A 17,503-nucleotide genomic window follows, 5' to 3' on the forward strand; every position below is an offset into this window, starting at 1 on the left:
GGCCGGAAGCAGTCTACCTTTCCCCTTGCCCCCATACAGGTAGTGGATGCAGGTGCGGTTCTCCATGCGGTGTCGCTCCAGCGTGTAAGTGGGATGTGCCGCAGGGGCATTTATCCACTCGTTGATAGGTGCTAAATGTTCCACCCAATAGTACGCTTCTAGATTGGGCAGCGAGATGCCCCCACTGTACTGGTGTCTTTGTAGGGTCGTCAGTGCCACCTGAGGCTGTTTCCCCAGCCATAGGAAGGCCCGCAATCCCATGTTTATTTCTCGAAACACCCGGCGCGGGTGGGGAAAGTATTCATTCTGGAAGGCATAAAGAAACCTCGGGAGCGTTATTATTTTAAACATAGCAGCACGACCCAGCATTGTAAGAGGAAGCATCATCCACCGTGCCGCATCCTCCTCAAAGTTGAGTATTACTCGCTTAATGTTCCTATCGTAAGAAAGGTTAGTGCCCCGCGTCACATATATCCCAAGGTAGACAAAGCCCTCCGTCGTCTTTTGAAGCCTTCCTGGCATCTCCTGCCATTCCTCCCGTCCCTGAGGGTCATAAAGGATCGATTAAGTTGGCTGAGTTTTGGCCACTTCGCGTTATGTATGTAATGCAGCATTCCAGACAAAGTTTTTTCCTGTGTGTGGCTCCCCAATGGTAAGTTGGCAAGCGCAAGTTAGATTTGGCATCACCTAGCACGAGTTTCAGTTGATAGGAGGGCACCCGGCGAGATTTCTCCAGAGCGAACAGTCGTGACCATTCATAGTGAGAAAACTGCTGCTCAAGTAGAAAATATACTCGAGCAGCAGCAAAATCAACTCCAGAAGTAGCACCCTCTGGTGTGCTGCAAGATGCCATTTGCGCAGATTATTCAGTGCAGAACGAGCTCCCAGTGCAAAAAATCAGCACAATGTGCTTAATTCTGCCCGTTTGCAGAACTCCACGGAATCTTGCGGTCAGAAAGCCGCCCCTTGAGTAGAAAATCAACCTGATTGGAATCAAAATCAACTCGAGAAGCAGCGCTATCTGACATGCTGCGCGGTGCCATTTGCGCTGATTTTTAAGCGCATCATGAGCTCCTACGGCAAAAAAATTGCACAGCGTGCCTAATTCTGCCCATTCGATGAACTTGGCAGAGTTTTCATGTAACTTCCACAGATTAGAACGCCGCAGGTTCCTCCCATCCCTAGTCTTAATGATATTGCTGAAAAAGTGAAAACAAAGAATCTTCTTCAGAGCCCAGGCAATGGATGCAAACCGCAGCAAAAACAGTGCAATCTCACTGCATTTGAAGTTGTTGTTTAATCGCTATAGTGTTAACAGCACCCTATGGAGGTGGTGTTGTGAAAAGACTTTTATAGGTTTATATAGAATGAACTCGACCAAAAGGAATTGTAGTTCCTTACATGAGTACTAGTTGTTTTCAAAGGCACATGGAGATGGAGTGATGTGCCTAAAATCAAAAGATGTTAAGCCGATGCCGAGACTCGAGCCTGGCTCCCCAGTTACAAATTCAGTAATATTTAATATGTCCCTATATTGGAGTAATTAATGTCACTCATACCTCCACTCCTAAACCCCACCACAGGCCAGTCTCCTAACACACGTCATATTTTACGGCCCTGTGAGGTACAAGGTTGCTGATTTGAGTGGGGATAAGTAAGACAGCTTCAGTTGTTGGCAACCAAAACACTCATCTTCCTGGAACAGCGAGCTGATCCTGCCAAGTCTACCATTTTGAGAACCACACACCGATGCTGTCACATAGGTATGGATGGAGAGCGGAAGGGGCATAAGCAATAAAAAATAAGGGCTGCAAAGCTGACTAGCACTCACTTTGAGTCTTTGTTTCTCCTGTATATACCCTTAAGCTGTGTGTTAAGGTCTGCACGCATGCAAAGCAGCTGTATTTTATATACACACACCAAATTTCACTATATAATCACTAAATGTGGTTGATCGAGATGTAACACAAGGCAGAACTAGCCCCATGTGAATATACAGGTCACATGTAACAAAAAAGAAAAGAAAAACAAAACCGCGCTGTATAAATGGAATCCCTTAGCAGATAGCCAGCACAAACGAGGTGTCCTTTAGTTGCAAAGAAGACTCCACCAAACTGTGCTGGAGAAAACTATGGAGCTTGGAAAGTAAATGCCGCTGAATGGGGGCAGCAAGGGTGCAAGGGAGGAGCTGGGTGGGGGCTGTAAAGATTAATTAAGATAACAAACTCTGGAGCTTCTGCAGCAACAGTGTATTAGGGGAACTACAGTGAAGCTGGGTGGGATGGGGCTGTAAAGATAAACACACGTTGGCATAGCCAATAGGTCTCGCCTTTGGAATCTTATAAGTGTTTAGTTATCCAGCACAATATCCTTGGTGCAACAACGTCAACTGTTGCAAGGCTAATCACTTATAAGGTCCCAAAGGCCCGACATATTGGCTACGCCAGTGCTTGTTTTCAATCTGGTAGTTTTTTTTGGGGGGGGGGGGAGAATTCATTTTTGTCTTACTGGGTGTCTGCAAAAAGGAAGACCCTAACAATCGAGGTGGAAGTAGATCTCTGGCACAGCTCTTCAATATTCACTTGCCACTTTGGTTGCCTTAGAAAAAAAACACAAAAGGCTCAGACATTGGTTCAAATGTATTGGTAAAAAAAATTGAAGATTTAACTGTGGGTAGAGGTCAGGCTGAGAAGAGTAGAGGAGTGCACTGCTCAGTTATTACCTTTCTTCACTGGTTAGTACTGCCTTGGTTGTGTTGGATCGTGTTAACTGTGAAATTCGCGTTCAGGAGTTTGTTGAACATTTTTATCCATCGAAAGCTGGCTTCTTTATTTTCTGGCTCTGTGGCAGGAGCCTGTAAATCCTGCGAGGAATTCGAAATGTTTCTACTCTGGCGACCTCAGGAATTTCAAGATGGAAGCCTAGTAGTCCTGCCCCGGAGAAATTCCACTCCTCGTTTTTAAATCGACGGCCTTGTTCCATAGGATAGCCCTTGAAAGAATGTAGACTGCCTGAAAAAAAATTGCTTCGCCTCAGGCTGCCTTCTGTGTTGTGGTAACGCAGTTTCTTTCTTAGATGCCGCAGCAGTATTCTGTGAATCTGGCCCATGGCCCATTGTGGCTGTACTTCAGAACTGCCGTCAGTAATTTGAACTCCTGTTTAGGAAGAGCTAGAAGGCACACCTATGAACATTAACTATTAAAGCTTTTACTTCTTAGTCAGCGATCGCAACGTGAAAAACACAGCCAGAGGCACTGAATTACACCCACAAACGCTCAGCATTGCATAGAAATATACAGGCACACGAAGGATTTCTGCACAACCTTCCACACATTGATCCTTTCTAAACTGGCCTGCGATAATATGCGTTCCTCCCCGGTAACAAACTTGCTCCCCCAAAACCACCCCAGCTGCACCAAGGACATTGATGGACAATGTGTATGAGCAACCTGATTGCCATGAACCACAGAGGGGAAACGTATTGTGTAACCTGTTGGATACGTTTACGATTGATGGTGGACAGTCGTGTTTTGTTAAAAAGTAAAGCAGTAAACACAATAAAAGAGAAAGAAGCACAAGCGAGGCAGGCTGCCGGCAGCAGGGGGAGGAACGCATGCGCCTCGTGCGGCAGCAGGGGTGGAGGAGGAGGGCTGTGCGATTCCCTTGCGAGAGCGAATATTGCTACCATATGGCGGCGCTTGCACCCTCAAGGGAATCGCCGCACGTGCACGCGTTGCCATTGATGGCAATGGAGCGCGTGCTAGCCTGAAAAAGGCACTCGTTGGCTACATGCGCTCTGCGTAGGCGAGACCTAAAGAACATAAATGGCAAAACCCAGACTAGTGTCAGTAAAAAGCCAGCACAATTGAGATGAAAACAAGAAAATATCCTGTGCCATGCCTGCAAATCATCAAATAAGATTGAACTATTTGGAACTTGTTTAATTTGTGACAAGTGTTGGCCGTATATACGTATGCTTAGCATACTGATGCCATCTAGTGATGGGCTTGGACATTTGCAGCTTGTTTTTCTTATGGCCGGTGCTGAGCTATTATAGGCTAACAACATAGGTTCATAGTGAGTTTCTGCCAAACAGTTAAGAAATAGTCCTGGGTGCAAGTTGAGAAGAGATGCTAAGGCATCAGAGGGATTGCAGAGACTCCAAAACAGCCTAAGTCCGTCACCAGAATGGTAACCGGTGAAATTGCTGGTGTAGGACGGGACATATTTTGAGGAAGGAATGCCACACGGAAAGTGCATTATGGTCACCCCAAACCGTTTGAACAAACACCCCCCAAATCACCAAATCGTGGTCCCAACTCTTGAAGTTTGGTCACTCAGTTTAGCATTGAAATCGCCACACTGCACATACTGTGGCTGCATTGACCTACTATTCTTGGCTGGTGCTAAATTAGATTTTAAAAAATCCAACAAATGAGCAAAAAGGGAACACTTCGAGTTCACAAAATCATAGTCACAAAAATTAACCATGTAAAATGTAAAACGGGAACATCTGTACCAAAACTGCAGGGCTTGAAAGGATACAGAACCAGTGCCAATAGATTTGACATCTACACATAGATTAGAGCAGACCCCAACTGTAAGACCACCCACCGCTCTCACCCACGAGGAAGCAATCGCTTGTATATAATAATAAGCATAGCCATCTATAGTAACCGGAGAGGTGGCCCAGGTCTCCTGCATGGCTACAGTATCAGATTTAGTGATGAATGAACACCAATCAGGGTTTCTCTTAACCCTGCAACATTCCAACTTGAAAAGAAAATCTACATCCTGTAAGTAAATTTGTACATTTAGCCCTATACGCTAAAAAATTAAATCTGAAATTTACAATTACACACTCTCCAGTGGTTACTGGTGAGCGAGGACCAAATCCAAGAACTTCTTCTAACCATTAAAATATTCTTAACATGGACAAAAGGGAAACTTTTATGTCTCACCAGTCAATTCAGAGATTCGTTAAAAAGTTCCTCCGCTGATTCACTCTGACCGCTTGATACAGGTGGGACATCAATAAGTACAGCCACTTAAGGGCAAGCGGCAGGCAGGAGATTTATCATTACACGATCGCGCACCAGGGTGACAGTACTAGCAGAAGGTACCTTTTCTAATGGTGCTGACGGACACACATCCCTACTAATGTCAGATACAGAACCAGAGTGTGGATTAAAACGAGAGGAGCCCACAGTCCCACCTAAAGAGGGGGCCAAGCGATGTTGACTATTGGAGATAACACCAAGGGTCGAAAGCACCAGAATTGGACCACAGGTCGCTGCACCTGTAGATGGCTGCTATTCCTTAGTGCATGTAGGGTCTACAAGAGATGAAGAAGCGCTGGCATCCTTCAATGGAACCAACTGGGATGGGAGAGGTATACGTTTATTTTCTAAAGCGTCTAAGCGAGCTGTTAAAGGAGAAAGTTCTGATTTTAACCAAGATTTCAGGCGAGAAAAGAAGTCTTCCAATAACTGCTCTGCAACATTGTGAGTTGGGCAGCCCATGTTCCTTTCTCTTCGTGGAGGTGTGTTGGAGAAAGTGGAAGTTAAGCTTTGAGTACCTTTACCTAGAATTTGAGTGTATATATATATATATCCGGTACTTGTAAGGCGTCTGCAAATACTGCTGGTTGCTGATTTATGGGGGCTGGGCGATTCCAGGCATAGTCAGAGTGGAGTTGCAGGGGCGCTAAGAAGAGGTCAAATACAACAAGGCCTCATTAACAATTAAATGGTCTTTTAAAGACATGTGAAGTACTCGGGTGACTGGCGCCAAAGGGGGGCTTTGATCTGACTGCTCGGGGGTGAAAGTCGGAATTAAAGCCCATGGCAGTTGTGACCCAAGGCCCAGTGGTGGGGCGCAAACCCCACAAAGCAGCAAATTCTGAGATTAAACGAGCTGGCTTTTACAGTACAACGGGAGAGGGGGTCTGTCTCTGGGCTGGTGACCGGGACGTGTAGACACAGTACGTGTGCACTGCCTGAGACACAGAGACAGATAGAGATAGAGACAGACAGGGGCAGAGACAGACAGGGGCAAAGACAGATAGGGATAGGGGCATATAGAGGCTGGGGCAGATAGAGGCAGAGATAGATAGGGGCAGAGACCTATAGGGGCAGACTGACAGAGACAGATAGACGGAGACCGACAGGGACAGACAGACAGAGGCAGAGACAGACATAGGCAGAGATAGACAGAGGCAGGGGCAGATAGAGGCAGATAGGGACAGGGACAGAGACAGATAGGGGTAGAGAGAGATAGGGGCAGAGAGAGATAGAGGCAGGGACAGATAGAGGCAGAGACAGGGACAGACTGACAGAGGCAGACATAGATAGGGGCAGAGACAGATAGAGGCTGGGGCAGAGACAGGGACAGACTGGCAGAGACAGGGACAGACTGGCAGAGGCAGGGACAGATAGAGGCAGAGATAGATAGGGGCAGAGACAGATAGAGACAGAAACAGACAGAGACAGACAGAGACGGACAGGGGCCGAGACGGACAGGGGCCGAGACGGACAGGGGCCGAGACGGACAGGGGCCGAGACGGACAGGGGCCGAGACGGACAGGGGCCGAGACGGACAGGGGCCGAGACAGATAGAGGCAGGGGCAGATAGAGACAGATAGAGGCAGGGGCAGATAGAGACAGAGAGAGGCAGGGGCAGATAGAGACAGAGAGAGGCAGGGGCAGATAGAGACAGATAGAGGCAGGGGCAGATAGAGACAGATAGAGGCAGGGGCAGATAGAGACAGATAGAGACGGAGACAGATAGAGACAGATAGAGACAGATAGAGACGGAGACAGATCGATGAAGGGGCAGATAGAGACAGGGACAGACTGACAGAGGCAGAGACAGATAGAGGCAGGGGCAGACTGACAGAGGCAGAGACAGATAGAGGCAGGGGCAGACTGACAGAGGCAGATGACAGATAGAGGCAGGGGCAGACAGAGCTAGATAGAGGCAGAGGCTGGGACAGACTGACCGAGGCAGAGACAGATGGAGGTAGAGACAGACAGAGGTAGAGAGCGATAGAGATAGAGGTAGAGACAAGGATAGAGACAGAGATAGAGGCAGGGACAGATAGGGGCAGAGACAGACATAGACAGATAGAGGCAGAGACAGACAGAGATAGAGACAGACAGGGACAGAGAGACGGAGAGGGAGACAGAGGGAGGGGGACAGGGACAGACAGAGACATACAGGGGCAGAGACAGACAGAGGCAGAGAGACAGAGAGGAGGAGACAGACAGAGAGGAGGAGACAGAGACGGTGGGAGACAGAGCGGGAGACGGAGGGAGACGGAGAGGGAGACAGGGAGGGAGACAGAGAGGGAGACAGAGAGGGAGACAGAGAGGGAGACAGAGAGGGAGACAGAGAGGGAGACAGAGAGGGAGACAGAGAGGGAGACAGAGAGGGAGACAGAGAGGGAGACAGGGAGGGAGACAGGGAGGGAGACAGGGAGGGAGACAGGGAGGTAGACAGGGAGGGAGACAGGGAGGGAGACAGGGAGGGAGACGGAGGGAGACAGAGAGGGGTAGACAGAGGGAGGTAGAGGGAGACCGGGAGAGAGGGATGGAGTCAGGGGAGAGGGATGGAGTCAGGGGAGAGGGATGGAGTCAGGGGAGAGGGATGGAGTCAGGGGAGAGGGATGGAGTCAGGGGAGAGGGATGGAGTCAGGGGAGAGGGATGGAGTCAGGGGAGAGGGATGGAGTCAGGGGAGAGGGATGGAGTCAGGGGAGAGAGAGGGAGTCAGGGGAGAGAGAGGGAGACAGACGGAGGGAGACAGAGAGAGAGGGAGACGGAGAGAGAGGGAGACGGAGAGAGAGGGAGACGGAGAGAGAGGGAGACGGAGACAGAGAGAGGGAGACAGAGGGAGACGGAGACAGAGAGAGGGAGACGGAGGGAGACGGAGACAGAGAGAGGGAGACGGAGACAGAGAGAGGGAGACAGAGAGAGAGAGGGAGACGGAGACGGAGACAGAGAGAGGGAGACGGAGACAGAGAGAGGGAGACGGAGCAGAGAGAGGGAGACGGAGAGAGAGGGAAACGGAGACGGAGAGAGAGGGAGACGGAGACAGAGAGAGGGAGACGGAGACGGAGACAGAGAGAGGGAGACGGAGCAGAGAGAGGGAGACGGAGAGAGAGGGAAACGGAGACGGAGAGAGAGGGAGACGGAGACAGAGAGAGGGAGACGGAGACAGAGAGAGGGAGACAGAGAGAGGGAGACGGAGACAGAGAGAGGGAGACGGAGACGGAGACAGAGAGAGGGAGACGGAGCAGAGAGAGGGAGACGGAGAGAGAGGGAAACGGAGACGGAGAGAGAGGGAGACGGAGACAGAGAGAGGGAGACGGAGACAGAGAGAGGGAGACAGAGAGAGGGAGACGGAGACGGAGACAGAGAGAGGGAGACGGAGACAGAGAGAGGGAGACTGATACAGAAAGAGAGGGAGACTGATACAGAAAGAGAGGGAGACGGAGAGAGACAGAGGGAGGGAAACAGAGAGGGAGGGAGACAGAGGGAGGGAGGGAGGGAGGGAAACAGGGAGGGAGGGAGACAGACAGAGAGGGAGGGAGACAGGGATGGAGGGAGACATGGTTGGAGGGTGGGAGACAGGGAGGGAGGGACACAGAGAGAGAGGGAGGCAGAGAGAGAGGGAGGCAGAGAGAGAGAAAGAGAGAGCGGGAGTGGGAGAGGGAGGGGGACGGAGAGGGAGGGAGACAGAGAGGGAGGGAGGGAGGGAGACAGGGAGGGATGGAGACAGCCAGAGGGAGACAGAAGGAGAGGGAGGGAGGGAGTCAGAGAGAGAGAGAGGGAGGGAGACAGACTGAGTGAGTGTTTGTGTGTGTGAGTGTGATAGTGTGAGTGTGAGAGAATGTGAGTCTGAGAGAAAGTGAGAGAGATGTGTATGCCAGGTCTGAGGCTCAGTAGATGAAGGCGTCCGTTGCAGGGGCCTGTGTTCAACCTCAAGGTCAGTTTTTTTTGTTGCTCTATCCCCGCTCCATCCCCCACTGTCCCCGCCCCCACCAGTGCAGCCCTCGGACACAAACCACACTGTAAATTTGGCCCCTGAGAGAAATTTTGTGAGTACCCATGGATTAGATGGTCAGGGATATTTGCTTACGCTTTTCCTTCTGTCCCACTCATTCCTTACATGGTTCAAAAGCTCACACAAACATCCCTCACTCTAATCCCAATAGCCCCAACATGGGCTCAACAAGAATGGTTCACAACCCTACTTCAACTATTGGTTGTGCCACACAAGAAGCTGCCACTTTGGCTACAGCTTTTTTCTCAGGAGCAGGAAAGAATCACACACACCAACCTCAAGCAGCTGAATCTAGCGATCTGGCTCCTGAAGTCTTAGAATTTAGATGCCTTAATCTGCCACAAGAATGCATGACCATTTTAAAACAAGCTTGCAAGTCTAAAACAGAAGAATCTTGCGCATCCAAATGGAAATGGTTTGTCCACTACAGCATGGCAAAATTAACCCAGCTACTTTCTCTCCACCGTACAAGACCTCATTTGTTACCTGCTCCATTAACAACAAGCAGGCCTTGCGTATAACTGTATCAGACTGCACTTGCAAAATAGACAACACATGAGCCTTTATGGAAGGATTAAAAAAGGTCATCCCACTCTCCATCCTGCCAACACCAGTCTGCAATCTTAATATAGTCCTTACGAGGCTTATGGGTTCACCTTTCGATCTCTACATTCATGTGATCTACAGTTCCTCACATGGAAAGTAGCATTCTTGGTGGCTAAACCATCTTTTAGATGAATAAGTGAACTCCAAGTACTCACTCTGGAAGAACCTTTTTCTAGATCTTTCCAGATAAAGTAGAACTAAGAACAAACCCCAAATGTCTCCCCTGCTACCAAAAAGCTAAACTATTGCTACCTGCAGCTCTAAGAGCTCACTCTACATGAAAAAAAGAAGCCTCTATAGCTTTCCTAGGAAACATTCCACCAGCAGATATCTGTAAAGCAGCTGCATGGAATAACCCATACACATTCACAAAACACTACTGTGGAGATATCTTAGCTAACCAACAAGCTAGAGTGGGTCAAGCTGTCTTAACACTTTTTCAAACGTCTATGCCACCCATTAGCTAGCCACCACTTTTGGTGAGCACTGCTTTACATTCAGTGCTAAGCATATGTATCTACAGCCAACACGTGCTACGAATGGCATTTATACTTCTATATTGTAGTGCCATAGATTCATATGCACCCATCCTTGTCCCCGAACTCTAGTAACTGATGTAACCACCTCTCTATTAAAACACTCAGCATTATCAAACCTCTACCAGCATGTTCATCTTTACAGACACTCAATCAATCAATCAATCAATCAAGGACATTTATAGAGCGCACTACTTACCCGGAGGGTCTCAAGGCGCTTGGGGGGGGGGGGGTGCTGCTACTGCTCGAACAGCCAGGTCTTGAGCTTCTTCCTGAAGGAGAGGTGGTCTTGGGTCAGGCGCAGGTCGGTCGGGAGGGAGTTCCAGGTCTTGGCAGCCAGGTGGGACTCTACTGCTCCTTTCCTAAGTTCACCCGATGAGCCAAAAATCAATCCAATAATGGAGCCGATGACCATGCACAATACAGACTATAGGAAGGGTCACCATACCTTGTGACTCAAAAGACTTCTGCAAAGAAAAACAACGTCTGATCCCAACACTAGTTGGCAGGAGTATTCGGAGCATATAAAACTGAGGCACTACATGCTATGAATAGATGCTTACAGGGGATGTAACATATTCCATTTGGCACAATGCACTACCACAGAACGCTGTGTGAGGCGGAGGCTTTAATTAAGGGCTTTTCATAACTATCCTGATATTGTGCTCCGCAGTGGCACCCACATGCCCCTGACTCAGTAATAAACGCCAGCTCATCATGTACAAATGATGCAAGCATTACATGTAACGTGGTTGTTTCATTAAAGCATGCATGCATGCTTTGTAAGCCAGCCAGAAACACCTGTTTCCTGGGTAATAGCGTCACTGAAGACGCAAACTTGTTTTTACGCATGCCCGCATACAAAAACATAACGAGGAGCATGTAAAAGCCCAACAATGCTAACAGCAATGCACATGTAGTAAATTACTTTGTGACGCAACAAAACTATTTTCTGTACTTTGGAATATCCATAAGGAAAACTAAACAGCACACATGGGCCACAGCTAACATAAACATTGACCATAAAAGTCCCCGTGAGCACCAGACAATGCCTGATAACGTTCCACAGTCGTGATGCCTCATGCGAGTTCTCAGACTCGAGACAAATGTACACACAGTGTCTCTATAGTGTAACTTCATCTTGGAGTGTGGGGGTGGGGGAGTAAGAAAGAGCTGGGGATGAGGACAGACGGACGAGGGGCGCTGGTACGGGAAGACGCTCCCGGAGCTAGGGGGTCAGAGGGGAAGAAGCAGAGACAAGGGTGGGGGTGGGAGGAGAACTAAATAAGGAAACTAATACAGAAAGGGTGAATGGCCAGGGGAGAGAAACTAAATAGGAAGAATCAATATGTGTTTCAATGAAAACAGCTGAACTATTGAAAGGAGATTTCTGTAGGCGAAAATAATTTCTTTTATCCATGCTTTTTTATTGTAGATATTTTATTTATATGAAAGTTTTACATTTTGGATACATTCGATGCTTAGTTAGGCTGTACCAGACCATTTACATTTTTCTATGGTAAAGGATCACTTTCCAACTTCTAGCTTAAATTCTCGTCCACATTTGTGGATGGTAATATTGTGTTGATGAGATACTCCTCTATAATGTTTTTTGCTTAAGTATTCAGTTTACAGAGCCATATCTCTGGTGCCTGTGCTTATTTCAATGTTATTTCATCTTATCTAGGTTTCTTCAGTATGTGGGGTTTCGGAAGGACGAGCAAACAAACAAGCCAAGTGACAAAAAAGACACCAGATGCCGTGCTGGTCGGATCATTGGAGCTTATCGGTGATTTAATTGGGCACTCTTCTGCAGTTCAGGTACATAAGCAGTAATCGGATATGTACAAAGAAATCTGATGTGTAAAGCAATGAACTGCGTACTTAATGTTTCTAATATATAATATACATAGCTCAGTGTAGGACAGGAGCATTTAATCTTTTAAAGGTAATTTTTTTCTGTCTGGTCTATTGAAAGCTTTACCTGTTTCTAGCCCTATGTTTTTTAACAACAAATAATGTCTAGAGATATGTACATATATAAATGTATGGGGGTCTTTATGTCAGACCTCTTCATTTATTGGTCTGTTAAATTGTCAAGCTTATACAATACATTACAATACAATTTTGCTTCTAAAGCACTAGAACATATAGTTTAAAATGAAGCACACTTCAGTGTCATGGCTGGTGCAGCAATCTTTCCTTTCCTTTTTTTCTGTGATGTTTGGCTGCTTCATATGGGCATTTTTACTTGTTAATTTGCATATACGTGCAAAAAGAAATAATTGTATGCTTGTGAAGAGCAGACGTATTTTCTTTGTCAGTGCTTGTTTTAAGTATCTGCTGCATTGGATACAACACGTTACCCAGTAATTAACTTAGAGCAGACTTTAAAATACATAGGGTGGTTGAACTGAAGATGGGCAGAGTTGTTAGGCATGGTAAACAGTACCTAGTGGTGGCTTTTTGAATTTGAAAGTGGCGGGACGTAGGGTCAATTAACAAACTTTGATGTGGTAGATGTGTGATTATTATTATTATAATTACTATGAGCTTATAAAGCGCACTTATACCCAAGGGCGCCCTGGCGCTGCAAACTGACTCCCTAGAGCACATAAAGATCTAATCCCCGAATAACCAGGTCTTAAGTCCCTTTCTGAAAGAGAGGTGCTCCGACGCATTCCTAAGATGAGTCGGCAGGCTATTCCTTAGCTGCACCATATGAGAAGCTGTTACCTCCCCAACTGGCCTTTTTTATTCGTGGCACCACAACGAGCTTGCCTTCGGCCTAGCGCAAGGCTCTCCCTGGCACGTACCATTTGAAACACCTACTCAAAAACTCTGAGCCACTGCCCATCAGAGCTTTAAAAACAATGCCCAACGCTTTAAATTGTGCTCGTCTTATTACTGGCCGCCAATGCAGTTGCCGAAGTCCCTCACGTACAGAGAAAAACCTTGGGGTCCCTGTCAGTAGTCTCGCTGCCACGTTTTGTACCAACTGCAGTCTGTAGCTATATATTTTTTTCCGATTCTGATACCGACTATTACAGTAGTCCAAGCGCAATAAGATGAGGGCTGAAACAGCTGTCCTAAAACCCTCACCAGGAAGAAAAAATTAAATTTTCCTCAGAATCCTAAGGATGTGGAAGCAGGTTGAAACCACTCTACTGACCTGATCTCCGAAATGAAGATTCTGATCCACGATAACACCCACGTTTTTTGCCTTACCAGTGGGGGCTGGTGGCTTTCCCAAAGCCTCAGGCCACATATCAGGAGTCCAGATATTAGGGTTGTTACCCAAATATGATGACCTCGGTCTTCCCAGCATTCAGTTTTTAGGCAATTGGATTCCATCCAGCCAGCCAGATCCTTTAGACAATCATGGCATCTCGCTGCCAAAACCCCTTGGGACCCTTGTTGAATGGATAACACAATTTGGGTGTCATCTGCGTAGGATGTACGTTGCAGACCAACGGATCTTATCAAGGCCGCCAGAGGGCTGACATAAACATTTAAAAGCATAGGGCTCAGGGAGGACCCCTGCGGCACCCCGCAAGGGAGGGCAAAAGGTTTAGATTTGTCCGACCCCAAGTCAACTGTTTGGATTCTGTCGACCAAGAAGGATTTCAGGAGGCCCCAAGCCGAACATCCCACCCCCGCCTTCGACAACCGGTCCATCAACACCCCATGGTGGACTGTGTCAAAGGCGGCCGACAGATCCAGTAGAATCAGGACAGCCATCCCTCCTTGGTCCACCGCAGCTCTAACCTCCTCAGTGGCCTTGACAAGGGCCAACTCCGTGTTGTGCCCCGCACGAAACCCAAACTGCGTGGGGTAAAGAGCCTTAGTCCTCTGAAGAAAAGCGCTTAGTTGCCGATTTATAGCCTTTTCCAGCAACTTGGCCGGAAGCGGGAGTCAGGATATTGGTCTGTAATTGTTCGGATTGTTTCCATCCAAATTGGGCTTTTTTAGTAAGGGAAGTATCGAGGCAAATTTACACCTCCTAGGATGCTCACCCCCGTCGATGATGGTGTTAAACATGGGGGTAAGAGTGGGTGCGATGACCTCAGGACAGATTTTTAGTACGCCAACCGGGCAGGGATCATTAGGGGATCCCGACCGAGCCTCACGCAATAGGTTGAGGACTTCAGTGAACTGTAGAGGACTACACTTGACTGCAATGCGTCTGTCTGTAACGCCGAGCACGCTGAGAGCAGAGGACGGGGCAGGGTGCATTCGGAGCAGGAGCTCCGCGCTGTACAGTTGTACGGCAGCCTCGGCAGAGACGCACCAGCAGCAGAATCTGCCGGTGGGGCGGGGGGGGCAAACACCTGAGGCGTAGGGTTTCTGCGTATCCAAGCGCGAGCAGAGAGCGCCCGGAGTGACGCAGAGGCAGCGCCGGTTAGTCCCGGGTGCAGCCTGCGTCTGCCCAGTGGCCCCGCTCGCCTATCAACATTTACAAGACCTACAAGGCGCACAAAGAGGCTGCAACTATTGTGACTGATTTCGAGTAGTCTCTCCAGCAGCCTGGCATACCGGCACACCGGACAACTGGATTATTGGACTGCTGGTAGGGGCCCAGACCAGACTTCTTGTGGCACCCTGCAGCACCCTATGACACCCTGACCGCCGGGTCCATCAGAGAGTTAACTCCTCCCGACTGAAGGGCTGAGAGCACATCCCAAGGTAAGGGGCAAGAGGTTTGGGGCAGCTGGGCTGGAAGGGCAGTCTCAATGGGGAAGTTAATCCCCCCATTCCCTACCTCATGCTGTTCCCCCCAGCCTTAACAACAATTGATAGATTTGCCCCTCAGGGACACGAGAGAGGTGTCCAAGGACCCAAGTCACAGCTCTCCTAAAAGTTCAGAAGCATCTGTATTACTCGAGACACTAACCCTCCATAAAATCTCTAGTACACTGATCATGAGATCAGGAAAAACCAGAGGCGGCAAAGAGAAATCCAAGAAACCCCCGGGAAGAGTAAGGAAGGGAAGAGGTGGGTCATGGAACACGAACATGGACACGGACCTTGACACCACAAGCATCTCATCAAGGACAAGGCTGGCAACCAAGTCCAAAACTGAAATTGAGACGGAGGTAAAGACCGAGTCTGCGCCCGGCCCAGAAAGAGAAATTATAATCCACATAAAACTCCATCTAAACATCGCAAAGCAAAGAAAGTTGAGCTCTACCCCCTGCTTAGCCGAAGACGCCAGTGCCATTGAAACAGAGAGAAGATCAGTTAAAACCAAAAAGGGAGCAAAAGAAGATGACACACCCATAACCGTAAATGGCACTGGCACTAGTACTGGTACTGGCTCCGGCTCTGGCTCTGTTACTGGCATTAAAGCCAGTAAGCAGGCGCTGATAACAGACTTTCTAAAAGTTGCAGACTTTCGTCCGGGAGCTACAGGGACCACACGGAATGCAATGACCCCGAGGACCCCAAGGAACTGAGACACAGCAACAATATATCAGGAATGCAAAGCAAAGGCAGTGTGGTCTGCAGCATGAACAATAACAATAACAAAAATGAAAAAAACCCATCCTTAGTATCGATATCTTTCCTCGCTTGATCAGAAGTCCAAGGCAAGCCACTACTACCCAAAGCTTTAGATCCTTTTTCATTCCCTCAAGCCAACATCTCCTGTGAGCTGAGGCTCTTGTTCACAGGGTGGCGGTAATAAGCTGGTACTCCCTCTCCATCCAACAAACACATTTGGAATCACCGCAAATGATTATGAAAGAAACAGAGTCATGGACGTGAGAAGTGTGGCTCACTGGTTAGAGGCGGCAGACCCGTAAGCAGAGAATGGCCCGGACCAGGGTTCGATTCCCGACGCGGCAGGGTCGTGGACCAGGGTCAGCGGACTCGATAATTCTCGCCTCGGTGCCTACTCTAGTCAGAAACCACACTCGGCAACTCTGGGCATCAGCTTGCCTCATCTTCACAACGGCCCCCCCAGACCGCCGGGGATGCTTGGTCGCACCTTAGAGATACCCATCAGGGACCATCTCTCAGGGTGAGCCAGGACGGGTTCCCCAGCGGTCGAAGCGTGGAGATACTCCTCCGGGAGTCGATTCCTAGCGCTATATAAACCCACAATTAAATTAAATTAAACATTGTGTCATACGCCGATGACACGCAGCTGGTTATCTCCCTCTCACGTGCACCCGGACTTGCTATGGACAGTTTCAGGGCTTGCATGCAAGATCTTGCAACCTGGATGTCCACCAACTGCCTTAAATTAAATGGCAACAAGACCGAGGTGCTCGTGGTAGGGAGGAACCCATCTGTTTGGTCATCGGCGTGGTGGCCCCCGTGCCTAGGTGAGGCTCCTGTGCCCCGTCAGGAAGTTAAAAACCTTGGCGTTTGGCTCGATGCTGACCTGTCTTTTGGACCCCAGATAGATCGAGTAGCAGGTGTCTGTTTCGGAGTCTTGAAAACCTTACGGAAGGTTCTTGTCCTCCTTCCTAGGCCCGCTCGAAAAACACTGGTACATGCCCTCGTGACCTCACGCCTAGATTATGGCAACCTACTGTACCTGGGAGCCACTTGCAAGGCAATGAATCGACTCCAGGTATTACAGAATGCGGCTGCCCGCCTTGTTCTAAAAATCCCAAAAAGATCGGATGCTAAAGCTGCTCTTCAGACCCTCCATTGGTTGCCAGTGAGAAGCAGAGTGGAATTTAAAGCCCTCTGTACTTGTCACCGGATCCTTGCAAAAAAAGCGCCAATACCACTTCAGAACCTAGTCACCAAGTACGTACCATTACGTACCTTGCGCTCCTCAAATGGTGGCCTACTCAAGGTCCCCAGGGTTAAAAGGGCCCGCATGGGAGGGCGTTCATTCCGACATCTGATAGCGAAGAGCTGGATCGCCCTGCCCCCCAATCTCCGCCTCGACTCCTCTGAATCCAGCTTTCGGAAGAACTTAAAAACTCACCTGTTCACAAGATAGCGGAGCTCTCTCCTTACTCTGCCTCGGAATGATTTTCAGCCCCAGCGCGGGGACACGCTCTCGAGCGTAACCAAGCGCTTTACAAGCTTCCCTTACTTACTTACTAGAAGGAGACGCCTTGGATCACCGCCATCAGGACCAAAGTCCAAGTCCGTTTGCAATGGCCTATTTTCCCTCCTTAATGGCAGACCCAAACTTATTGAAACAAAGGGGCTCGGCTGAAAATTACGACCAACTCGCCTTACAAACAGGACCTGTTAGTCCCAAAACCCCCAATGTAAGGAAGGTTAACGACTCATTCCATATCAAACTAAGGAGGTGCCTGTCACAAGAAAC

At 48.6% G+C, this 17,503-nt stretch overlaps 1 protein-coding gene across 1 annotated transcript in view; it reads left to right on the forward strand.

Annotated features, from left to right (window-relative positions):
• Window positions 1–17,503, forward strand: part of WDR41 (WD repeat domain 41) — a 497,424-nt gene that overhangs the window by 434,457 nt on the left and 45,464 nt on the right. Inside the window, exon 12 of the mRNA XM_078675219.1 lies at window positions 11,894–12,027. Within this exon, the coding sequence (XP_078531345.1) occupies window positions 11,894–12,027 (134 nt within the window). The remainder of the gene's footprint in view (window positions 1–11,893; window positions 12,028–17,503) is intronic.

Source organism: Lissotriton helveticus, chromosome 2_1, assembly GCF_964261635.1.
Source record: "Lissotriton helveticus chromosome 2_1, aLisHel1.1, whole genome shotgun sequence".
Taxonomy (NCBI): Eukaryota; Metazoa; Chordata; class Amphibia; order Caudata; family Salamandridae; genus Lissotriton; species Lissotriton helveticus.